We start from the raw sequence: 26,651 nt of genomic DNA, 5'->3' as shown, positions 1-26,651 counted from the left end.
TATTTCATAATATTCTATAGTTTGATGAATTAATTTATTTAACTTGTCAGTGTTAATAACTCTGATTAGAAAGAATAAATTATAGTGAGTCATGAGAACAAATAAATTTGAACAGTTAACTCTAGGTATTCTCCATTAATAGCATACTTTATTAATTTCCCTTTTCATTAAGACATTAGGGAGAAATACAAGTATTTTGTAGAAAATTATGGTTTCTCTTTTATTCTTCATCCATTTAAAATTCAAAATCTAAGAATGATTTAATTTTAAAACTCAAACTTGGCCTAGACCTTTATCAACTTCATTCAAGCTCATAGACTATCTCTTTTGATAAAGGTCATTTTCAATGGCCATTGGGAAGAAGAACTACCTGATACAAATTATTTGGTTTGAGATAGAAATTTTATCCAATTTCATTTCAACACTGGAATTTATTTCAGTTTTGGAGCAAATATACATATTGTTAAATGTTTAATGTTTATTATATTATGGATGAATTACTATATATACTTACTGGCATATGAGTCAATAATGTCCTTATTATATTGTTGTCTAATATTCCTCTTGACAGGTACTGATATGCTTGTGTTTTGTTAATGTGAAAACTGGTATATTCCAAATTGCTATAGAGAATTTTCATATCATTTTGATTTTTATTAATCACAACCTTTTGCTTTCTTAAAATAAAGCTTTGAATGTTATTTTATGTATAATGTTTCATTGAAACAAATCTATGGTGGAATTTAAATATAACAAATTACTTTTCATTTGTTCTCAGGATTCTATATTTGCTACACCATTTATAGAGCTATTTTGAGTCATTTGTCATACTTGATTGACTCTTTGATGGTAACTTTTAAAATTTTTTTAGTTGGCTTTACTAATTTGTCACAATGTTTGAATAATACATTTTTTTCTTTTCTTCCATTCAAGGGAAAAAAATCAACCAAATGATTTAAGATGTTACATGGTTTTTTACTCTGCTTAATTCATTCGATAGGCTTAATATCAGTGACCCCTGCATATTTTAAGTATGGTACATTTGGAATACATCTTCTCCTGGGAATTTACTTCTTTGATTATATTTATTGATTTTCCCCATTTCCAAAAAGATGGTGGAATTGATGAGTCTACTGATGCTTGCTCATTGCATGACAGCATTTTTACCTGCTAAATGACTTTGGTGGAGTATATGGGTACAGGCTGCTTTTCCTTTCCTTACAATGTGTAGGTGGAGAGCTACTGGTAGTAATACTAATAGCATAAAAGAGGAAGAATGGATGTTTTTAGCATGGTTTGTGAGAGCACCTTATTTTCTTGCCAACACTCATTTGAATAAATATTTCTAATGGCTGACCACCTAGTTGGTTAAATGGGACCATGTAGAAAAGACACCTGCTCAGATTTTTACTGATGAATAAGTATTTAATAGAATATAGAAGTCCATGAATCTGACAAAGAAATATTTATAACTTTGCACATTATCCCTTTATCTCTCTCTCATTCTTTGAACTGTCACTCATTTTTAAATTGTAAAGTTTTGAAATGAAGTCAAAGAGGGAGAATCTTTCTGTTTTTCTATGTAGTACATTTTATTATGAAAAAATAAAACATCTAGGGGAAAATATATGAGTAACAACTAGCAGGAAAAAATATACACTTTAAAATATAGATTTAATGGTATTTTAGACACTAAATGATTTGACTTACAAGGAAAAGTAAACTTTAAGTTTTTAAAATATGGAAATATTGACATGGACAATGTATTTACAATCATGCTAAGTATGGAAGGTGAAATTCAGATTCTTGGCAATGTTCTGCAGAGTCACTTCTATGCTCTTTGATCTAGTCTAATTTTAATGAACTCTATGGAGCATTTAAAGATGTCTGGATAACTTTACTCACAAAAACAGCTGGTTCTTAGGGCTGATATTCATCTGTAAGTCTCAATCGGTGAACTCCATTAAGTGCTTAAAATATCTTTCACTTTTCAATTATCCTTTGGCTTAGTTTTGTTCCTTTCTTACATTTTTTCCCTTCTACTCATCTCATGTATTAAAATATTAAATATAAATATTTTTTTTTCAATTTGTTCCTAGACAAGAATCATTGGTGCTATTACGAAGAAAGTAAATCTTCAACTATTCAGACTTCTGAGTTTTAAGGACACATCCATTTTTGAATGGCAAAGTAAAATTGAGTCACTTGGATGATCGTGTTGAAAACTTAAGTGGTCACACAAACAACTTTTATTTTTAATTCCCCTGATTCATTCTGATGCATCTGATGGTTTGGAAAAGTTCCAAAATTGGCACTGCACTATTTAGAAAAAGAAAACAAAACAAAGTAACAACAAATCCACCTTAACACCTGTTTAAAATGACTGGAGGCACCCTTTTAAAGAGAGAAACCCATTACAAAACACACTGCCAATTGTTCCTGCTTAGGCACCTCAATAGCCTTTTCCATTCACCTTCCTGTCTTAGGAAATGGCAGAGACTTTTGGGGGTGTTTTGGTTTTGTTTCTGCTGAGTCACTAAATTTTTCATGCCTGTCCCCAAGTGCTGTTCAGCATAAAAGTTAAAAGTGCAATTCAGAAAGCATTGCGATTCTGTTAAGTGGAGGAAACCATTTCCCTAAGAAGCTCAGTTACTTGTCTTGTCTTTCCTTCCTAGGAATCTTCCAAGGACCAAAGGGATCAAATCCGCTTTGCCCAGAGAAGCAGCCCAGTGCTTTAGCTGATAATTCTCAGCTGGCTGGTAAATGCAGAGCGTTCTAGGCGCCTGGCTGGCTCAGCCCATTGCAGAAGTCCCCCCCCCACCCCCTTCTCTAAAGACCCAAATCCCTACCGAACCAGCTTGGAGTTACTTTCCCTTCAAGGAGACTGAAATAATTGTGATTTGTGGCGTTCTCAGTTTGTGGTGGTATTTTCCTGTTGTGTTAAATGCCTCTTACTAAGTAATAGATGTGATTTATGTGGACCACAAAGGGGTGTGTGGTGGATTCGGTGATTAATCAGTGAATTCCCATCCGCTGGCATCTCTCACTGCCCCTCTTGCGTGATGTAAGATCAGACGTACCCTGCATTGAAAAGTCAAGACACACGAGCGGCTCGCTCGCGCTCACACACACTCTCTCTGTCTCCCGCACGCGCGCATCCTTACACCTTCCACATCCTGCTCCAGGCAGGAGAAGGCGGACTAGCTGGACTCATTGAGCTGAAGAATTCCCAGTGACATTTGTAAATGACGCTGCTCAATTCCGGGCTCCGAGCCGTCGCTGTCGCCACCGCTGCCGCCGCCGCCGCCGGGCCGAGGGTGCCGCCGAGCAGTCTCCAGCGTAGGCTTCCTTTCCGGGGGACCACAATGTCCGAGTTTCTCCTCGCCTTACTCACTCTCTCGGGATTATTGCCTATCGCTAAGGTGCTGACCGTGGGAGCCCACCAAGGTAAGGAGAACACCCCCTTCCCTTTCTCCCTACGCTTTCCTCCTGGGCGATGCTTGCAGATAAGTGAGTGTGGAAACTTAAGTCCTAGCAGCCCCGCTCCCGCTCCCCGGGACCATTTGGCCACTGTGCGCTGGCCTCTTGGGGGTGAGAGGTGCGGTGGGGATTTCTGAACCAGATGCCAGAGTTCTCGACACCCCCACAGTCCCCTACCCCCCTTCCTTTGGCCATGTACGAGTCCAGATTTTGTCCCCTCCGGGAGCGTTTGGACTTGATTGTGCGCTTCTGCCCGCGCATCCCAAGCGCTGCAGATGTTGGGATCAGAATTCGCATTTCCATGAGACTGCCCTCCGCTTTGGCTCTCAGCTCGAGCTTTTGCGGGCTCTAGATTCTCCGCGTTAAGCGTGTCCGCCCTCAACTTAGCTCCTGGGTTAACTTCATTACCTGGTGGATCAGGGTCTATGGGGAGGTGAAAGAGTCTACACAACCCCGTTTGGTTTCTGTAGCACCTTCGTCCGGCAGAAGCCGGCGAGATTCACGTCATCAGCCTAGAAGCTTTTTAGGGCGCAAGCACCTGCTTGAACTTGACTTTTTTTTTTCCCATTCAAAAGGTCTTGACCCAGCCCCCATGGTACCTTGAGAGACTTACCCACTACTGGGGTACCTTGATCCAACCTGGTGCTTTGCTCTTGCTTTTTCCTTTCATTAATAAATGGTAGAAGTTTAGAGGGGAAGTGGTATGGGGAGCAGAGGAAAGAGGAGGTGGATATTATAATACACCTGTATTCTGCAAACTTTTAATCTGGAAAACCAGTAATTCCTATAAAAGTTTAATAATCTTTGACAACGGATTCACGTATGAAAAAGGGAAAAAATAGTAGATGAATATCTGGGACACAGGAACCAGACTTGGAATGGTTAACTGCTTAAAGTAAAATCAGAAGTATCATAGATCTAGTTTTGTAAATCATAAAATGAGTTTGCATTGACTAATATAGTTCAACTTTTAAGTATAATTAGGAAAAAAAGAAAAGCAAGTTAGAAAATATCAGATGTCAGTGCCAAGCCAACAGGCAAAATGTTGCATTGGGAGATTTAATGTCTGTGTTTATATGAAGCGAATTATGAACTGACTGAAAATTATTGCTTCATTATAGGAAAGAGCAGGGGAATGAATTGTAGTGTTTGTATCCAACCTACTGTTGGCAACCAGACCATAATCTTTATAGTATACCCACACATGCCATTTCCTTTACCAGTAGTGGGACTAATATGAGTTCCTTTAGGAAATCTGACACTTGCTAGTGGTAATCTTTTAAACATATCATTGTCACCTAATCACATAGCTTCTGAACTTGCTTAACTTGCCTTGAAGTTGGTGTGAAATAGTTGAAAACTGTACTGATAAAATGGAAGCCCATAGCTCTAACTTGAAATGATGATGTGTTTGATCTGGAACAATCAGCTCTCAACCTTTCTTAGGATTGTTTGAAGTTGGACCGCAGCAGATGAACAGAATGAAGCTTTTCAGACCAGTGTGCTAGCAAAATATAATGGCACTGGCAGACTAGAGCTGTTGGGTTCTTTCTGAAGGAGTTCCCTATCTCCAGAAATTTGACCTCATCTGGAGCTAAGTACTCTGGGCTTTTGTGTATGTTTATGTGGAATAGTGCTGTTGCTACCTTGATCAGAATGAACAGAATTATTTATATAATAAAAAGTTGAGCATGAAGATAATCAAGTTTCTTGTGAGAGGAAATTACATAACTAAAGGATTGTATGTAGTGCCAAATAGTTCCATGAAGAAAAAAATATCTAAGATATAAGCCAGTCACATAGAAAATAATTGTGAGTTTTCATTATTTATTTCAATGTTCATTTTCTTCTGGGGGAAAAAAAAATACCCTAAGAAGTACTTCATCATGCAGCACAAGCAAAGAATGGTAGGCCAACAATCTGTCACTCTTTTATATACATGTATAAAGATGTATATATACACATCTTTCCATACAGCTAGCATTGGGTGTATCACATTTGGAAAAAAAAAAAAAAAAAAAAAGCGGGGTGGGGGGCAATAAGAGAAAGAAATCTTGTTGAAAGTTAAAAAAGAAGTTGCTGCTGCATTATGACAGACCTCCCCCACTGAAATGCTGGGCAGAAGATATAGGATTATAAACTCAAGGAAGAGGTTAATGAGATGTAACTTTCAGCACATGCTATGTCAGTTGTCCTTAAGGAATAGAACAGTTATGTGAAAACACCTGTGTGCTTCATAGTGTGGGAACTAGTTTTATGCCAAAAATTGTGAAATCACTTTTAGGTCCTCTGAGTACTTATTGAGTAGTGGTAAGCTTCCTAAACTGTATGGACTAGATAGGGAATATTTGTATTACATCTACCTCTGTTGTTTGTGAATGTGTAACATTTTACTAAATAGAAAAGTACTTGAAACTAACTCATATGTTTAGAGTTCAATCCATATATATCTACTTTCTTTTAATTATATATTGTGTGTATTTTTTAGTTTATATTGATTTTTGATTCAGAGTTGCAGTAACACTGATGTCAGTTCTTATTAGATAAAGAAAAGATCTTTTAGAAAAGAGAAAGATCTTTGTAACTCTTAATAGCCAAAATTGGAGGATAAATCAGATTCACTTAGAATCAACTAATTTGTCATCTAACAATGTCATATTGAATCAAAGTATTGCTTGATAAGGATTAAGACTTAAAAGGAATATGTTTTAAATTGTCAAATTTTCTGAAAAGAAGAGGGACTGAGAGACCTGATGCTAGTCTCTTTTAAATCGAGTCTCATAACATGTGGGAACATATTTCCAAGTAATTAAAGTTCATGATGCTATTGTCATTTTAATGTGCCTGTGTATGAAGTCATCTAAATATGGCAGTCATGTATGTGTCAAAATTTCAATCTCCCTCCCCTCCACAAAAGATAAACTGCAGTGCATGATCTTTTTAGTCAATAGAATATCATTAAAGTTTTGTTTTTAGGAGGTCTGTATTCTTTGAGGTTGTGTTCTTCCCTACCCACCTTGAACTCAAATAGCATCTGGTTGATAAGAAAAGAAATTATAGAAAAATAAAGAAAAATTTAAAAGTCTTAGAATAATAGGAAAAAAATGAAGATTGCAGAACAAGGAAGGAAAAAAGTGTGGAGAGAAACCCAACAGATAAATTTAGGAGGGAGCTGAATCCAAATCAGAATTTCTTGAAGATGACATTAAAATATCTTTAGACAAATAATAATTTTTTAATATATATTTTCCTCTTAATTTCATAATGTGCTATGGAAATATTTGTAATATAAAAATAGTTTAAATAAATTCCATCAATGAGACTTGATACATTTAAACCATAACATTGGAGAGATACATGAGAACATTGCTAAAAACTTAGTAGAAAATGTTAACTTAGTAGAAAATGTTAACTACTCTAGAATTATTAAGTTTTTTAAAAAAATTAATTGAATATGAATGAAATTCTCTTAGGGTGTTTGATGAATGATATTCATAATGTATTCTTAGTAATGAAATTACATTTTCTAAATATTACTTATCATTCAAGTTAGGGATAGGCAGAGATTGGTGGTTTGCAAGTACATTGGATCCCAGACTGTACTTGCTGGTTACCTTCTCAATTTCTTGTATGAGCCTAGGGAATACTAGAAAGAGAAACTGCATTTAAGGTTTCCTGGTATGCATAACTTGGTCTTCATAAAGGATTATAATGTTCAGGGATCTCTGTATCTTCTCTCCAGTCCATACTCTAATATGATGTAGTTTTCTCATATTTCTGTTGTTAGTTTTTACATCTTCTGTGAAATAGATCCCTCCCCTTGTCTTCAACTGCTTTCTGATTATAGGGATTCTGTGCAGTAAAAAGCACCAATCAGACATAGTGATAGATTTCTCTATCTTCTATGGCTGTGTGTCAAAACAATTCTTGTACAAAGGAAACACTTGTCTTCATTCTAGATAGATGCATTCAAAGAAAGTAGAATTTAAACTAAAAGTTAAACATGCCTGTACCAACATGAAATCATTCTCCCTCAAAATGGCTGCCTTGGCACAAACACCTTGAAAAAATACTGCTCTGTACTGAAAATTGGAGAGGGCTTATATTAATTATGCATTTATTTTTTAAAACTCCAGATAAAATATTTATTATTTTGATTACTCCCTCTTTGAGAAACATAAAGTGAGATGAAAAAATGTTTGAAGTATCTTTCAACTCCCCAAAAGAACATTCCAATGAGTTTCCATATAAGAAATATTTTGTTGTTGCAGAATCTGACAGTGGAGAAAATAAATGTCAAAATACATTTGCTGTAGAATTCTCATATTTATAATACAGCCAATTCATATAATTTTAAGGAATATTTTGGTAGCTGGAATGCTAATGACATGTAAAGGAAAATGTTGTGTATCCTCCTAATTAGTTAACTGGAATATATGCATGGCCAAACTTCTATCAGAATATAGTCAACTTTAGGTAGTTTAAAAAACTTTTAAAAAGTTTTCTGAAGAAATCCAGCTCCCCATATTTAATCTCATACTAATGACCAAAAAATGAATTTGACTTGATGTACTGAGAAGGTTTTTATTTTTGGTTTTTGGAGGGATGAAGAAAAATTAATCTGACCAACCAAACTGAAAAGTATCAAGTAGCACTTCTTATCCTCTTTTGAGGATTGGCTGTGTATGTTTAAAGAAATTGTCATTCCCAAGTTTAATATGTTAGAAATAATGAACTAGAAGCATAGGAATGAAATTTCAACCTAATAATCAGAAATATAACATTGAATAGACCTTGGGAATGTTCACCAGTTCTTTTGGAAGGAGATGTTTAAAGCTAATTGATTTCTTGGGAAAAATTCTATTATTTAATGATAAATAATACTGAAAGTGAAAAATAATTCCAAAAATCAGTTTGTTATTAAGTTAGTTCTTGAGCTAATTCCCATGTGTAATAATGAGAATATTTACCTCAATCATTTTTGAAAAGTATGCTTATAATAATATTGAATCAGTGTTCTGGCTCCTTTGGGCTCTCTAATTTAAATAACAGGTTAATTTCACCATATACACCTGAACCCTCTATGTAAGAGAAAGAGGAATGCAGCCTTCAGAAGATTCTGCCAAGAATTTTCTGAACAATTAAGCTAAGACATTCAAAATTTATATGCTTTTTCCCTATTTTTTTTCTCCTATAAACTGCCTTAGCAATTTTAGATCTATGTCTTCTCATAAATGATTTCGTGGACTTCGTTTTCCTCATGGCATAACTATAAGGCCAGGTTAGAAAATATGTAATATTTATTACTGTTCTGAATTCAGTGATGTCAAAATATAGTCTCCTTCTCTCTCTTTTCACCCTATTGATTTAGGATCTCTCTCTATACAAACATAATTATTTTGACTGAGTCTCCAGACAAAACTAATTGATGAAATTGACTATTAGATAATAGCCATAAGATCCAGTTGTGGAATAATGAAACATTATCAAATCTAGGATTTCTTCTCCAATATTCCAAAATAGATTTAAATCTACAACATATTGAACAGTTGTCTTTACCTGTAAAAACAAAGAAAACTAATTTCAATTAATAGATACTTAGCATAGGCTCATTTACTTAATCTTATTTTTCTCAGATATAAGATTCAGTATAGCCATGTGTACATCAAAGTTTTATAAATGAATAAAATTATAACTGAATTCTTGGTAGGAGATATAGGTACCTTGAGAAATTTTCATATATGATTTCTTCTAGGTTTAAGTAAGGGTAAAAGGAAGAAAAAAACTTTTGGAAGGAGAGAGAGCATGCTGCCATGCTAAGATACCCATGTTACATTTTATCTTACAGTGCATTCTTATTAACAGTCAGACATCTCTTCCTGAGTGGCTTGCACCTCATTGTCCTGAATGGCTTAGCCTTCAGACCAAAGGCAGGTATTGTTGAAACACGACCTCATTTTAGTGGAAAGAATAAGTTTCTTCTTTAGGTAAGATCAAGGTACCACAGATCGTCTCTTGTTTTATTCTTACAATCAATAGGACATTCCTTCCTAACTTTTCTACATTGCATTGACATCCTTCAAAACTTCCAAGACAGCTTAACTTTAGAAATACGAATACATAATTCCTTGAGAATTTTTCTACCGCTGAGTTTTTCTTTAATGACAATTTGTCATCTTAGCCTTTTCTTCTTAAAATGAGAAAAGAGAACTAAAAATGAAGAGGGGGCGAGCAGAGAAGGGAAATGAAACATAGTTGTGGTTGCTTTGAGGGCTCCTAGGGTATTATAAGGTATTTGTGCAAAAGAAAAACTGTAGGTATAATGCTGATAACAGAAATGTGTTTAGAATGATCTATTTTCTTTAGAAATTAAGATGTATAAGGAAAGGAAACACAAAGATGCTAAGAGGGAGAACTTTTGACATGTATTGAATTTATTTGCTTCTAGTCACATAGTTCAAGTGTCTGAGGCAATTAGGAACCTCAAACTTTCGCTGAAATATAAACTCTAGGAATTCAAAAGCTGAGATTTTAGATTATCTAAGACATCGTGTGCATTTTCCCAAAGCTTCTATTTAATAGTATATTTTATTGGTACAAAAGTGCTAAAATAGCAAGTATGCTTTATTATAATATCCTACTTTATTCAACTCTATTAATTTTTAAGGCATTTTCTCATGACTAAGCTCTGAAAGTACAGTGAGAATGGTATCACCTCATGGGTAAGATTCTTGCCTCATTGGATGAAAGTATTACAGATCATGTCCACTGGACATCCATATGTTGGGAGAGTTTGTTAAAAATACCAAGTCAGATTTGTACTTAGTACTACTAACTCAGAATACAGGCATTCTTTTTGAGTCTTTGTGCTCTCATAACTGCCACACAGATGATAATAGTGCGCCAGCATCCTCTTGATGGTTTGTAATACAGCAGTATACTAATCTCCACTTGGGGAAAGTATCAGACTTCCTCTGACATTCACCAACATTAATAACTAGGTAAAACTTAGAACTTACACATTTTCCTCTGTCCATCATTGCATTGTACTCTATTTCTCTATTGTATAAGATGTTTTCTTCCTGTTTGCTTTTCTAAAGATCTTGTCAGATGTTCTAAAATTAATCCTGACAGTGAAAAATTAACATCTTAGCCCTTCTTTGACCTCACTTGCTGCTCTCATTGCTTGGAGAATGTGAAGTAATGAAGGGCACTGGGTTTTATCTTATCTTTGTTTATCTAGGTACCACCTGAGTTTTATAGGGTATGACTCCATCTACTTGGAGAAAAGAAATGTGGTATTGTCCCTACACTTTCCACCTGCCATTAGCACAATAACTAATGTTTGTGAAAACATGTTGCATTATGTATTACATTCCATAAATACCCATTTTATCAATGATAGCATTGACTTAATGTAAGTTACTAGTAGTAAGAAAAGTCTTACATTTTCAAGATGCCAAGAACTATTTTTTTTTTTCAGATTTTCCCTGATGAAATCACTTGATCCCCCAAATAGCCATGTGATTGGTGGTTATTCATTTATTTATTCACTTGGTCAATAAATTTGAATAAGCAGGTAGAAAGCACTGTTCTAGGTGTTGGCAATAGAGCAAGTGAACAGGTTCAACTATGCAACCAGAATAATGGAACTTTTAGTGTTGGAGGAGATAGATAACAAGTATGTATGCTAAAAAGAAGGAAAAGTAGTGTATGTGACTCATGAAAATGCTTTGGGGAGCTATGGTTATAATCACAGAATCTTCTGGAGAAGAGTGGTATACCTGCTCACACTAAGTGATGAGAGGGGAGGATCTATGAGTAGCACTGAAGAGGGAACTTCCTATGCAATCCCTTGAATTTGGCATGTTCTTAGAGAAAGAAAAAAGACCTGTGCATGTGAAGTGAATTATATGTGTTTGATAGAGAGGGAATGGAAAAAGCCGTATTCATGATGAAGTCAGTTTAGGTGACCTAGGACCATGAAAATCAAGGTGAGGTGTGGGTCTGGCTCTGATTACAATGAGCAGCAATTGGATAGCTAATCAGAGATGGCATGATGCAATGAACTTTTTTAAGAGATCATGTTCACAGCTAAATAAGAAGGAGGAGAAAAGATACAGTTAATGGGTCATCATAACTGTCCTGGAGAAGATGGTGGTGGCTTAAAGACAAAGAAGCAATGGAGATGAATATAAGGTAGAACAGAAATTCACATCTTTGTTTTAGGGACATTGCTGTAAAAGAATGTGGCATCATCCAATATATTAGAATTAAGAATGAAATAAAGCCTTGAAACATAAATCTTGGAGGTAAGGGTTAATGTCCTAACCAGATTAATATCTATTTTAGGTGTAAATAACCTAAATAGTTGTTTATTTTTAAATAAAATGATTGCATCCCATTTTTGAAGTCCCCCTTATTAACTTGTACAAAACATGTTTCATATTATTAGGTATGTGGTCTTCATATATGGTCCCTATAATATTGCTTTCCCTTTTATTACTTTTCCCTTTCAGAATTCCACCTTCCCTATTATTCCATATTTATCCGTACCGTATCTGTAAATTGGAATTAATAGAGCCCAACTCACAGTATTCTTTGGGGTTTGGTTAAAATAATATATTTAAAGACATTCTAAGCATTAATAAATTTATGCAATTATTTTGCTCTTATTTCTACCAGTATAAACCAGCATAATAGCAAAAGGAACAGGCAATAGTTTATGGAGATTCATTTGTGTTTTCTTGAGCTCTTTAAGAAAGAGCTCCTTTTCAAATGTCCCCAAATCCTTGACATGATTGAGAAGAATTTGTACTGACAGTCAAGTTTCTGGTTATGAATATTTGATTAGGTTAGTAAAGGGAAGAGATTGTAAAAGAGCTACTATTCACTGTACTCATCACTCTCCCTGGAAATTCCAAGAAAATTTAGAAAGAAAGGAGGTGCTGACAGCAAATGTTTATAGAATCTACCAGGCCAGGGGAACCTACTAGTTAAGAATTTATGACCCATTTGGTGTTGTCTCTTGGTCGATTACAGCCTTTGTGGTTATTCCCTTGTACTTATCCATGGGTAATAGGTGCCATTTTCAGTGTGGATTTTAGACCTGGAGATGGAAACAGCTAAACTAAAACCAGGACAAGTATTACAAACTCTAGTTTAGCAATAGTACAACTTCGGGTTTTTCAAGCAACCTTTGCTTGTAGCTACCAAACACTTTTGGTTTATTTAACTCTTGGAGCTAAAAATAGAAAGAGAACATGATAGGAGAAAAATGAGGAAGGAGAGAGGTTTATAAAAGTGACAGAAAAGAAAAATTATCAAAATATCAAAACCTAGAGGGTCTCTGAGAAAGAAGGTAGGATAGCATTTGAAGGAAGAACACTTAATGTTAAGGTGATTGAGTTGTGCTGGATCCTAAGGTTTTTATATTTTCAGGTTTCATACCTACAATTTTTTTCTGCTTTTTTTTTTTTTTCCTAATTTAGATCTCTCTTCTATTCTCTACCCTGAGCACAGGCATAGTTTAGTTTTAAAATTTGATAGTGAAATCTGCATTCCAAAGTACCACCATAATACCAGCTTGGCCCCAAAAATATTTCATTCAATTTCTTGTTAGATTATGTGGACAACTTAAATAGTGCACCAAAAAGGCAGCTTGGAGTGAGTCTTCAACTCTTTAAAACTCTTTTTTCTTTAGATTGAGGGATCAGTAACATGATACTGGGAAATTATCTTGTAAATGCTACATAATCATTACTATTTATGTACAAAAACAATTTCTATTCTGTTTTCAAACATGGTCTGGTTTTAAATTTAAGAAGTGTCCTATACAAAACAGAGTAGGCTAAAAAAAAAGTGATCCAAAACTCAGGCATATAAAATTTTAGAAATATTTAAATAAAATACTGAAGCAAAAGATCTCAACTGATAACTGATTTATTTATTATGCAGAGAGCACACCTGTAAGTGTAGTAGACATATGCTAGATGCATGCATGTATAGAAATATAATTTGTGTGTGATTGTGTAGCTCCATGATCAGTCCTTCCTTTTTTTTTTTTTTTTTTTTTTTGTAGGTATCAGTAATTGCAATTGAACCAAGGGACTATCAACCACTGAGCCACATCTCCAACCCTTTTTAAAATGTTTGTTTTGATACAGGGTCTCACTAAGTTGCTTAGCGCCTCACTGAGCTAAAGAGACTGGCTTTACTGAGTTAAAGAGACTGACTTTGAACTTTTGATACTCCTGATCCAGCCTTCTGAGATGCTGGGATTACAGGCATGTGCCACCATGCCCCAATCAATCCATTTTTTATTCATGTTGTCAAAACCCTCTTTGATAATTTGGCTCCAAAATTTCAGCACTAAAATCAACATTATGCCTTCAAATAAGTTAAACATGAAAAACACCAAAATTTTATTAAATTTTAGAGTGTCTGAATCAAATGAAATTTGAAACTGGGAGATTTTGCATTAATATTTAATTTGGGACTCACAGTAAATTTGTTTGCTGTGTACTTTAGCAGAGGGGTGCCAGAAAGTATGGAAATAAATTAATCTGAGTAATTGAAAGCAGCAGGAAGGGGAAGGGTTACTTGTATATTTGTGAGTACAAGGTATGATTTATGCTCCCATACTAGGACTCTGCTCACATCACACGGAGGTCTGCTGAAGGGCTTTCTTTCTTTCATGAGGAATGTACTATCGGAAAAGGTTCAAATTCAGTCTAAGGAGGTTATTTATATTTTAGGTAAAGTAAAAAATAATTACTGCCTACATGTTTAGAATAAAAGGCATTTGGGCAGGAAATGTTGTGACCCCTTGGAACAGAATTTAAACCTGCTGAAAAGAGCCAAGGAGAATAAACAAAGCTCATTCTGATGACAGTTAAGCTGGCAAGACACCTGAAAAATCTAACAATAGCAAGAAAATCACTTAAGTAAAAATAAACTTTCAGAGGCTGAAGCTACTCCAGTTAACCAAGATTTAGAGATGAATGCCAAAGAGGATTAGCAGAACTCTCTTCTGTGTGAAATACAGCAGTAATGGCTCTGTTGCCACATCACAAACTTGTACTTGAGAGGCACTGTGTGTTGAGTTCACTCTGCAATGAGAATAATAACACTTCCTTAAAAAGCAAGAAATATAATAAAGGAACCCAAAGTAGCAATTCTGCCCTTTTCTTTCCCTTCTGTGGTAAGAGAAAATGATTGGCAGCATTCCTTCTATACTTTCACTGAGGAAAATAATGTTGACTGTACCTTCTGAGATCCCAAAATCCAGAGGAAAATGAACTGCTTAAATGTCTTTGCTCATCATATAATGTAACCTCATTCTTGCCCATTATGGAACTTTATGAATTAAAGGGCAAAACATAGGGCATGTTTACAAACACAAAATGTACATCACCTAGGCTGGTCAGAAGGTGCAGTGCTGTGGGTAGCATGCAAATTAGAAGCAACTATATTGTCCTTAGGGGCAGATGATATACAATACCAACATATTTCTGGTCTTTTGCAAATGTAGCAGTCAGGATGGCCAGACCTTTGGATTATTCAAGAAAAGCTAGAAATTTGGATCGGTATGTAAAATTTCTTAAGTTTTAAATACTGCTGATTAATATAAACCACAGACACAACACACAAACAAATAATAGTGGAGTGCTATAAAGAAATATTGACAGATTTAACATTGAGTCAGATAGGCTGTGACCCATTATGGGGTTCCTGAGTGCAGACAATGGCACAGTCTGCAGCAGAGGACGTTTTATTTGGTGCATTGCAGACTAAAGGTGCTGCTGAAGAGACTAGCGTATTGCCTAGAAATCTCCATTGCATTATTGTTGTAGGGCCTGGGTTTGGGAAGTAGGAAACCACAGATGAGTTTCAGCAGTGCCCTGGATCCCTGCTTCACAACTTCCTCTCCCCTGTTAGACATAAAGCAGTGGAGAGGAAGTTGTGAATGAGGGGACAAGAAAATAGTAGCAGAAAAACTTCTTAATGACCCAGCAGAGGGTTCATTAGATCCAACCCAATTGTGACTTTGGAACATAACACTGAAAGTCATCTAAGAAACAGAAGTCTCTTAATATTGGTGGGAAAATGCTAAGAAGAGATTTCAGTCAGCTTTAACCCTCTAAAACTGAAACATGAAAATGTTCTTTCTGATACATACCAGTCACATGGTTGAGATAAAACATTGCCATGCTACACACAGATAATTATTGAAATATAGAAGGAAAAAAAAGGAAAAGACAGGAAGGAGTAGAAGAAAAATACTGTGTAGTGAACTGAAGAGGGAAGAGATATGATTCTCACAGGTAACAAATTCTCATGCTGAGAGTCGAATGGGATTACATCCAGGTTTGTTTCATCTTCCTTTTCCTTGGGAATGCTATGACTTAATAAGGGCCAACCGTGTGTTCTATTACCACACATGGTCTTGAGATTTCAGACCTGTGTTTCACACTAGATTAGTATATCCACCCTGATTATTTGAACCAGAGAATTTTATTTTTTAGTTTTTGTGTTGAAGTAATTTTAGACTTAGAGAAAATTTGTAAAATTAGTATTGAGAGCTCCCATACTCTCTTGACCCAATTCTCTTAATGCTACATATTGCATGCCTGTAATATAAGGTCAAAACAAAAATATAACATTGGCACAATAAATGTTATTAAAGCATATACTTTGTTCAGATTTTAACAGTCTCACCTTAATGACCTTCTATTTCAATAACCAGTTCAGATTCAAGCATTTTGTTGTCATATCTCCTTAGAGTCCTCCAATCTGTGACAGTCTCTCTGTCTGATCATTTACTTTCTTTTTTTTTTTAGTATTTTTATTTTTTTTTTTCAGTTATACATGACTGTAGAATGTATCTTGACATATCATACATACATGGAGTATAACTTCCCATTTTTGTGGTTGTTCTACATGATGTGTATTTATATAGGTTGTGTATTCATATAGGAACATAGGAAAGTTATGTCCAGTTCATTCTACTGTCTTTTCTATTCCCAGCCTGTGTCCCTTCCCTTCATTCTCCTTTGTCTAATCTAGTGAACTTCTATTCTTCCCTGCTCCTCTTATTGTGAGCTAGCATGGGCACATCAGAGAGAACATTCAGCTTTTGAATTTTGGGGATTGGCTTATTTCATTTAGCATGTTAGTTTCCAGTTCTATCCACTTACTAGCAAATGCTTTAATTTCATTCGTCTTTATGATCATTTATTTTCATGTCCTGGGCTTATATAAAGTCAGTTCTTTTGTAGAATGTCCTACAGTTTAGTTTTGCCTGATAATTTTATCATGATGGAGATTATACATTCTTGATAAGAGTATCACACAGAAGTATGCCCTCTGCAGTCTCTCACTTCAGGAGAAACAAGCCAATCTCTCAATTTTGGTGATGTTAACCTTGATCACTTGGGTGAGTTGGTTTCTACCTCATAATTTCTTTCTGCATTTGTTAAGTGGAATAATTCTGTAGAAGCACCAATTCTACCCTATATATGTATGTATCTAAACCAGTGTATAACAATATATACCAATTGATTTTTTTCCATTATTTTTTATTATAACCCAATACCATCATTGTTTTCTTGCTTATATTTTTTGCTGGTGTTCACTGAGAACACATTCAAGTTGTCAACTCCAACCTTTTAACATACTTCTACACTTTTATGAGCATTTTCTTACTATCTAACACTGCTGCCAGATATTCCTAAGTAATCATGTATGGTCCCTGTCCCCACCCTGGAATCAACCACTTCTCCAAGAATCTCATAGGATATCAAAACATCAGAGACTTTTAATTGGATGCATTATCTTAAGGGTAATAACCAATTACAAGAACAATTCTTCTGTTAATATGTTTTGATTGTTCCAACAGGTGTCATTTTATTTGGTACTTTGATTTCAACAGTGTATTTATGGCAATGACTGATTTTCTGATGAGTAAAATTCTGAATTGGTGTGATTATAGAAGGTAATACTTATTGAGGCATTCAGAGTTTCTAAAGTTGTCTGCAAAGTTTCTAAAGAAAAATATAGGTACATTTTATAAAATCTGTTGGTATTTACTAATCTTTTTCTCAAGAAATGTGCCTTAATGACATTGGCTTAAAAAAAAAAAAAAACACAAAATACCTCCATGTCACCTGTCCATAATCCCATTAATAAGTAAGGTTGAGGCTGCAGGATACCAGATTCAAGGCCAGCCTCAGCAACTTAGCATGACGCTGTCTTACAATTAAAAAAATAATAATAATAAGTAAAAAGGGCTGGGGATATAAGTCAGCGGGGTAATGTCCCTGAGTTCAAACTTCAGGAAAGAGAGAAGGAGAGAAAGAAGAAGGGAGGGAGGGAGGAAGGGAGAAAAGAAAGTCAATTATCTCTGTCTTCAAGGAACCGATGGTCTAATTCAGACAGCAAATATTGTGCAAACATAAGTAGGTCATGCATAGGAAAATTGGAGGTTTTAGGCAGACCTGGTGGCTGAAAATGGAGGTGTGTAGTGACTATATATTGCCCTGCAGATGGGGGATGAACAGAAAAGTATATATCAGGGAGAGCAAATGGGTTTGATCATTTGGGCCAATATTGAGCAATTATTCCATGACTCTGCAGGCTACTATATAGAATGAGTTTCTACAGTTGGGTTTGATTTCATTTTTAAAAGGTATCATTTATGGTTTACCTAGTTCCCAGTTTTTCGTAACTGTCATTACAAAGAGTAGTACAAGAGTAGTACCTGCCTATGTTCCAGAGTAACTAGTAAACTTCCAGCTAATGAAATAGCACAGTTCTGATTAAAAATGAGCCTCTGGAATGTCTCTGAATGACCTAGAATTTCCATTTTTCAGCTTGCACGTTTTTTATTTCCTTGTTTTCTTAGTTCCCTCCTCCATGTGAACACAATATCACTGTGCTTTTCTGGTGGTTGGTGAGGTCCTGTCTGGGTGATCATTTCTAGTTCTAACTTTGAAACTGCATTCATGTTTTCTGAAGCTGTGAGAGCCAAACACAACCTCTTTCTCTAAAGATTTTGATTCATCTTAGGTATTTGGATATATCCACTTTTAATGAGGTATTTTCTATAACATTTAGATATACAATAGCTCATCTGACCATCAGTTTAACTTCTCTACTATGGTAGTGAAAAACAGAGCTGGTTGAAAAGTAATGTAACACCCATATTGAATTTTTAACAACTTAATACATTTTAGGAAAAGATCCATCTGAAAGGCATTATGGCTTGCTGAGAAAAGCTGTACACTGGGAACCAGGAGAAGTGGGCTCGATTCCCAGCTCTGATTCTGACTCACTCTTTGTCCTTGGGCAAGTCACTTAGCCTCTCTCTGTGTCTATTTCCTGCTTGGTAAAATAAGGAGAATAATGCATAAAGACTCCCACCTCAACAAGATGTGTTGAGACTGCTTTCTATCTGTAACCACTGAGAGGATCCCCCTTCTCTGTTAATAACAAACTTACTTTTATTTGAATCTAATTGATTAAAAATTGGTGATAACAGTACAGAGTTACGATTTACATCAAGAATTCCTTAGACTTTCAGTTTACACTGAAATTTCATTGCAGTGCATATTGCTTCATCTTACTGCTCCCATTGGCTAGAAGGAGGATTTCTGGATCATGTGGATACAAAAATATCTGTTACCTCAGTCTACTTCAATGCCAACCATGGAGTCTTGGACTGAACCCATTCCAAAAGTAGAAGATATAGTCCTAGGGAGTAAAGGCTTATGCTTGAGGAAAATGAGGGAACATTATCAAGCAATATTTTTCAAAAATGTTTATGTTCAGTTTAAACAATGGGGGTATCAGTGAAGGCTCGAAAATCACAGGTGGTATTATCAAATATATTTTCTTATTTTATGACATCTACCCTAATTCCTCCAGCAAACTTGTTCTTATCCTTTATTTTTCTTCTTTTTCTTTAATCTTGCTGGCTCATTTTATATATCTCAGATTTTCCCTAAAAGTCTTTTATAGTTTTTTTTTTAATTTTCTTTTCTTTTTAAATATTAAGTAATCACAGATCATTTCCTTATGTATAAAAGGGGTTGGATAAAAGCGACCATATATGGTTCTTTTGAAGTCCTGAAAAAGTACCTATGTGTCCTGTTCATGGTAGATACTCAATTAATGGAAACCTATTATTAGTAGTAGTAATAATACTTGTTATTTTAGGAGCACTGTTCTGTCCTGTTGTCATGCATGATGAAAATAACATTTAAGACTGGCATTCATACTACAAAAAGCAGTATTGTCATTCCAGATGACAATACTCCACTAAAAGACATGAACTGCTCCAGTTTACTTGTTTCATTGTTTAATATACTGCCACATGGTTTGATTTAAATGAGAGATACTTAAATCATTTCTAGAATAAATCGGGTCATAAATAATTCCATGAACAAAGTTAAAACATCATTCATGAACAAAATACTCTCTAATGATTTTCAGATTTCTTTATCTCAGGATTATCTTTTGCTTTGCTACTGTGATACAAGATGGGAAAAGTATATGGAAGACCCAGAAACTTACATTTGAGCTGTTCCCAATAATTCGTGAAACCACATTAGGGTTGAGATTAAGAGATTACTTTTTGAAGTCAATCATCACATACTCAAATCCAGGCTCCATCATTAATTTCAGGATAGCATTGGTCATGTTATATAGTCTCTTAGAATCTCTGTGAATGTTCATGTTTGCAGAAAATCTCAAAAGGATAATGTGAGTAGTGATATATAAACATTTGACTCAAAATACCTGCTTAATGAATGTTTTTTGTTATGATAATTTTATTATATATGTACATCACTGGTGCTGTAGTGGGAGGTTATGAATGCTCATATTTCTATGCAATTGTATTAGTAGGAATCTTGGCTGTTGTAAAGTCTGTGCACTGCACAAAGAACCAAGCAGAGAAATTGGCAGGAGCCAGACTTTACTGTGTATCTCAAATATTGTGCCCTAATCTGGTGTTGCATTTGTCCAGAGGTGCCTTTTCCTCATTAACATAATAGTGCTATTGCTGCCCTAGCTGGGATTTTTCTGAGGTGAAGGAATTTCAGGTGCAAAGTTAGTAATAGAGCCAGAGTACCAACTTCCAGTGAGCTGCTCAGTAGTTGACTATGATACAGTTAATGCCAAATGAAATCTTGGGTAGTAAGATGTACAGGACATGCTCTTTACCATCCAGTGAAGTCAACATTGTTTTTAAAAAATTAATGCAAGAGCTGGAAGTGTAACTCAGTGGTACAGGAATTACACAGCATGTATAAGCATGTATTACACACACACACACACACACACACACACAATATCTGTGAAGAAACTCTCAAAAAATCCACAAATAAAATTAAAGAATTACTTTATAATAGGAAAAAAGATACTTGTTAAAGAATATATTTCAATATAGATTCTCATATTCTCACCTGAGGTTAGTTAGTCAAAATGTAATTTACTTTTCATCAAATGATTTAAAATGGCATTCTGACTACATTAGAACAGAGTTGTTCCCACTGTTTGCTAACTTACCAGTGGTGCTTCAAGTCACGACTTTGCCTTCATGCTGAGTGTACTGTGGGGATGCCTCACTATACTTGATTCTCAGTCACCAGAACAAATAATTGCCAGTCCAGAATAGTTTTCTAGTCTTGATAGTTCTATGAAAGATTTCACTTTTTCTTTTTGCTCTTATATATTAAAAATAAAGATTCAAAAGTTTTATTGTATATTTTCACCCATATAGGGCTTTTACATTTTCCTTTAAAATAAACAGGCAGGAGGAGGAGGGACATTTGTGTATCTTTTATGGCAGGCATATTACTGTCCTATTACTATTTGAAAAATATAATTTTTTCTTCCAAGAAGAATGATGTATAATATCAGGTAGTTGTTCAATGTGTCTAAATGATAAATTTACATAAAAGATAGTTTGCTTTCTCATCAGAGTCCCGTATGTTAAAGATTTTCTGTCAGAAAATCAGAATGAAGACTAAAATCAAGACTTGGTGTTGTCTCTTAATAGTATCCATAGTATTCTATACAGTGTCTGAAAACAACTGATCATATGTACAACATAAATCCAGGGCTTCCTTTGACTAAAGGGTCATAATATATTAGAAGTTTTTTGGGGGTCAGTACTGGGGATTGAACTCAGGGGCACTCAACTACTGAACCACATCGCCAGCCCTATTTTGTATTTTATTTAGAGACAGGGTCTCACTGAATTGCTTATCACCTCACTTTTTTTTGCTGAGGCTGGCTTTGAACTTGATCTTCCTGCCTCAACCTTCAGAACCTCTGGGACTACAGGTGTGCACCACAACATCTGGCTAGAAATTTAATATATTGAAAATTGTTCATGTCTGATTAGCTGATAGGTATTCTCAAAATTATTTCATAAATTGAAATATGACCCCTTAACATAAATATTACATAGTAACAACACAGAACCACTACTGGGAAAGTCCAAGCTGTGCTATTTTAATATTGCTTCTGTATATTCTTGGGAAATTCTAGTCTTATTCCAGTATTGTAGAAATGGGAGACAAAAAAACCTAAAACATTTCTGGGTTTTCAACTGAGTTAACCTTATAGCCACCAACTGTGATCAGGCTATGGGGAACCAGCAAGAATCCAGGTTGATCCCATGCAATGGATGTGTGGTCACGAATCTCATTAAGCAATAGCAATCTTTGAGAAGGTGTTTTTTCCCTCCACTCTAAATGCACTCTCATCTTGTCCACTGAGGTTCATGCTGTTCTTAGGTCATCTTGCTCTTTTTCCCCTCTCTCTGTCTCTGTGTATATATGCTGATATTATATGTTATAGAAGAATTGTGTCTCATGCAAATTAAGGCACTGATCTCTCAAAACTTAAAAAGAAAAACAAGGCTTTAGGTTCTTGAATGTGCATAGTTCTGTGACCAGTGAGACATCCACCACTTGACCTATTCCGATGCCTTTACCTGAACTAATTGGGGAAAATATACAAAAAAATCTGACTCCAGTTAACTTGGTGAAAAAATTCTGCAGAGCAAAGTTTTGCCAAAGACTAGAATCGAAAATAAAAAGCAATTAGATCTTGGGTGTATGGAGTAAAGTGTGTATCGCTGTTGTTTTTCAAGTTTTTTCCTTTAAAAAAAAAACTAATTTACTCATTTTATGTCTGCCTATATGATATTTAGAAGTGATAGAAAAAAAAAAAAACTGATCTAAAAGTGTACTAACAATCAATTAAAGGGCCTACTTGGAATGGATAAAGAAAAAAATCCCCAATCACTTGGTAGTGAATAAGAACATGTTGAGTGTCCAAGTGTCCTCATTTGGCTTTGTCCATCTTCAACCCTTGAATCCTTTTCTCTTTCAGATTCTTCTAAAACAATGTTTTAAATGAAAGCAAATATGGGAAACCAGAACTATAGTTGCCATGAAATAATCATTAAAATAGAAAAGACTGAAAATCCAAACTTTCATTGTATTTGTTGTTGAATTTTTCTTCATTTGCAAGAGAAGAATGATAGTCATTGGCATTGGCAGCTCATGCTCTAGTGGATTTCTAATTTTTCTTTTAATTACTGCACATCTATTGATAAATCACATGCAGATTGCACTCTTAGGACAGAACTTTAAAGGAGTGACCATGAGGAATTTTTCTTCACCTAATCTTAAATTTGAGATTGCTCTTTCTCATAGAATTGCAAATTAACAGTAGCTGATTTTCAAAAAATAATTGAGAATAAAAATAGAAGCATGAACATCATAGAAAAGTTTCATTTCAGAGGGCATATCTACTCTATTGTTTATAGAGAGTTCCTATTAAATTAGTTATTACTTTTGAGCCATCTCATCCCTCATTATTTTTTTAAGAAATTTGATATTTGATTTTCAGAAAAGCAATTTATTAGGAAACCACTTTTTAAACATTAAGATATATTTGTAATATTAAATCTTTAAAGTGTAAGACCTTTGTCCAAAAATCATAATAGAATGAAACAAATTATTTAGAAACATATCTAACATAAATTTATATGAAAACATAATTCATTGAATAATTATGTGTATAATGAAACCAATATATTTGAGTAGCACCTTCTTATTTTAGCTGAAAGTACATTATAAAAATAAAATCTGTTTAAAAGGTCAATTTTTAAGCCGGGCGCAGTGGTGTGGGACTGTAATCCCAGTGACTTGGAAGGCTGAGGCAGGAGAATGGCAAAAGCAAGGTGCTAAGCAATTCAGTGAGACCCTGAGATCTGGGGCGAGGGGGATGTGGCTCAGCAATTGAGTGCCCTTGAATTCAATCCACAGTAAACCCCCCCCAAAATCAATTTTATACTCTTAAATGTATCAAAAATTTCTTTCTTTCATCTTTCTTCTCATCTCACAGCAATAACAAAGTGGAATTTATTCAGAAAAATAAATTTTATTTTACATTTTAGGACATTTGTCTATTTCAATTGAGGCAAAAAATATAATAGTATAAATATAAACTGTGTGCTGAGTTGTCTTCATGCTTCTGTGTTTGTTCCATTAATCAACCTATCAGCTAAATGAGAGCAGACATAATCACATAAAAAGTGATGTATTTTTAAAGAAGTAACTTTCAATAATAGCTGCATAGTATTAAATGGATATTAGCTGTAATATAATCTTTGACATTTTAATGAACTTTTGTGTTTCTAGGGATGGAACCTAGGGCCTCAGGCATGCTAGGAAAGCACTCTTCCATTGAGCTATATCCCAGCCCTTTAAAACTTTTTACTGAGAGTTTTTAATGCCATCATTATTACTGCTAATTACTATATTCCAGACTTTGACTTAGCATAATGCAATATGATCCACCATCTGCAGTGAGGTGTAGGGAGAGGGGAGACTGCTAGCAGTGGGCAATAGCATATTCCAAGTCACAAAAAAGAAAAATTTTAAATGCACGATATGTTTTATACCTTAATGACATAAACGCTATAAAGAAATGTGGTTGCCTTGAAGCAAGAGCTAGTTTTGTATCTGAACCTCAACTTGTGCTAGTTCCTGGTAAAGTAACTGCAAAAAGCCACTTAATTTCTCCCAAACTGAGTTTTTGTGTCTGCAAATGTAACTAATGATGATTATGACATGGGGTTGTTTTAAAAGGGAATAAGATAATGAGAGTGCTTCACAAATTCTACAGCAGTTTATAGAATTATCACTTCATTATTCCACGATAATAATAATCAGTGAGTTCACTTTTATAATTTTTATAATTGTACAATTTTGAGATCTTTGCTTTTTTTGTTTAGTTATCATTTCCTTAATTTCTATGGTTGGAAGAAAACTCAGCTTAATCACAGTTTATTATTTCAAAAATATTTATTGCACATATGCAAAATGCAGAAAACAATATGAGTGAAGCAAAAATGAAAAATCAAAGTTTGTGTGATAGGGTGGAATAAAAAACATACCAGGACTGCAGTGAACAACCTGTGTGGGTGACCGCAGGGTTTCAGAGATGGAGAATGAGGACCCAAGTCTTCTTGCACCTCATTTCTCATGGTGTTACATGCCCAACTGAAGTGATGAAGAAACACTGGGGAGGTTCAGTTCTGGTCATTGGTGAGCTAAGCATTTTTTAAAAAAGAAGGTAAGTGATAATTTCTCCACTTTAGCTGCAGGTTACCAGATCAGTATGCAGCCTCAAAGGACATGCAAACTAACACATCACTATTTAAAATAAATTTAATGAAAAAAGTCATTAATAAATATAAATATGAAGTATGAATCATTGCTAGGCAATAGAATATTTTTAAATTTAAGATCTTGAAAGTTTTTAAAATATATGCAATTTGAGCTTATATAAAAATTCACCTATTTAGTAATAATAAATTATCTCCTAGAATCTGCAAGTTTGTACCAATTCTATCATTTTGACTGATCTTTTGAACCAAGTATTTATCAGTGTAAGATTTGTCTTATACACTGAGTGATTACCAAATATTCCATCATATGGAGAAAATTCTTTAGAAATGTATTATTTTATTCTTTACTGATTTTTTAAAAACTATATTTTCAAACTATACAGACCTCTAAGAATTAACAAATAAAAGTATGACCTTAGTCATAACTAGTTCTGTTTAATGGACTGTGTCAAAGAAAAATGACATATCTTCATTATTGTCAAGCCCCAGAGTAGATTATTCATACAGTTTTAGTAACTGAAGAGAAATAGGAAGTCTAATCCATATGACCCCCTATTAGATTGACCTCTTTAAAAACCCAAACAGATCTTCTATTCTAAACCCTGTAATGGTTTACAGTTAACTTCAGGAAAAAACAAAAACCAAAAAACTTACTTGGCAAGGTACTTGGGATCATGATGATCATTCACCTCCAGTCGGGTTGCGTTGTGCCCTCTCCTGCCATTGAAAATAAGCCTACGAAGCCTTTCTCATAGCATTTCCCCCAAATTATTACAGTTGTTGTCCAATGTTAATATCTTTTCTTTTGTACTGTGAGTTCCAGTTCCTTGAGGATAGGGAATGTATATTTATTGCTATCTCTAATGTTTAGTGTCTGACACATGGTTTGACTTTGAAGAGAGATGAATTAATGGAACCTATGACCTCAATTGATCTTTAAAAAGTCTGATGGAAGAACTGCTTGTGGGGGTAGGTCCTAACTGTGATGCTCTCCAGATGTTTAAATAATGAAGACATAAATTGTTCATTGCTTGCTTTTTAAAAAACTGATTGAGTATAAAACTGAGAAATTGAGAAAATGTGTGACCATTATTTCCTGGAATGAGGCACAAGTAGAAAAATCCTGGTGAGCTGAGAAGACAGATTTTTGATACGTTGCAGCCTATTACAAGTTCTAATGCAAATATAGCACTAACCAGTTAAATACAAAGCAGGATGCCTAAAAAGATCTTTATGACTCTGTATTATATCAAATTCATCTCTCTCTCATACAGGCATCCACAAGACTCAATCCAATATTTGTAAAATGCCCAGCTTTGAAGAAACTATCTGGAGTATTGGTTGCAGGCTGGACTTTGCTAAGTCAAAGGGTACCAGTTTCCTTTGTGCCAAACAGCACAATAAAACCCTCAGCAAAAGGAACAAAGACTACTGAGAAATAACTGATGAGGCTTTT

General features: G+C 34.8%; 1 protein-coding gene across 5 annotated transcripts in view; it reads left to right on the top strand.

Moving 5' to 3' along the window:
• Nucleotides 1-2,394: 2,394 nt before the first annotated feature.
• LRP1B (LDL receptor related protein 1B) overlaps nucleotides 2,395-26,651 on the top strand; it is a 1,899,381-nt gene continuing 1,875,124 nt past the window's right edge. For 4 of the 5 annotated variants that reach the window (XM_079135584.1, XM_079135585.1, XM_079135582.1 and 1 more), the window contains exon 1: nucleotides 2,395-3,447. In XM_079135584.1, the coding sequence (XP_078991710.1) occupies nucleotides 3,246-3,447 (202 nt within the window). In that variant the 5' untranslated portion in view covers nucleotides 2,395-3,245. The remainder of the gene's footprint in view (nucleotides 3,448-26,651) is intronic. The other variant, XM_079135583.1, reaches the window with a different exon arrangement.

Source organism: Sciurus vulgaris, assembly GCF_902686455.1.
Source record: "Sciurus vulgaris genome assembly, chromosome: 3".
In the NCBI taxonomy this organism is placed as follows: domain Eukaryota; kingdom Metazoa; phylum Chordata; class Mammalia; order Rodentia; family Sciuridae; genus Sciurus; species Sciurus vulgaris.
The sequence above is the reverse complement of the archived record's forward strand: the minus strand, read 5'-3'. Positions and strand labels throughout refer to the sequence as shown.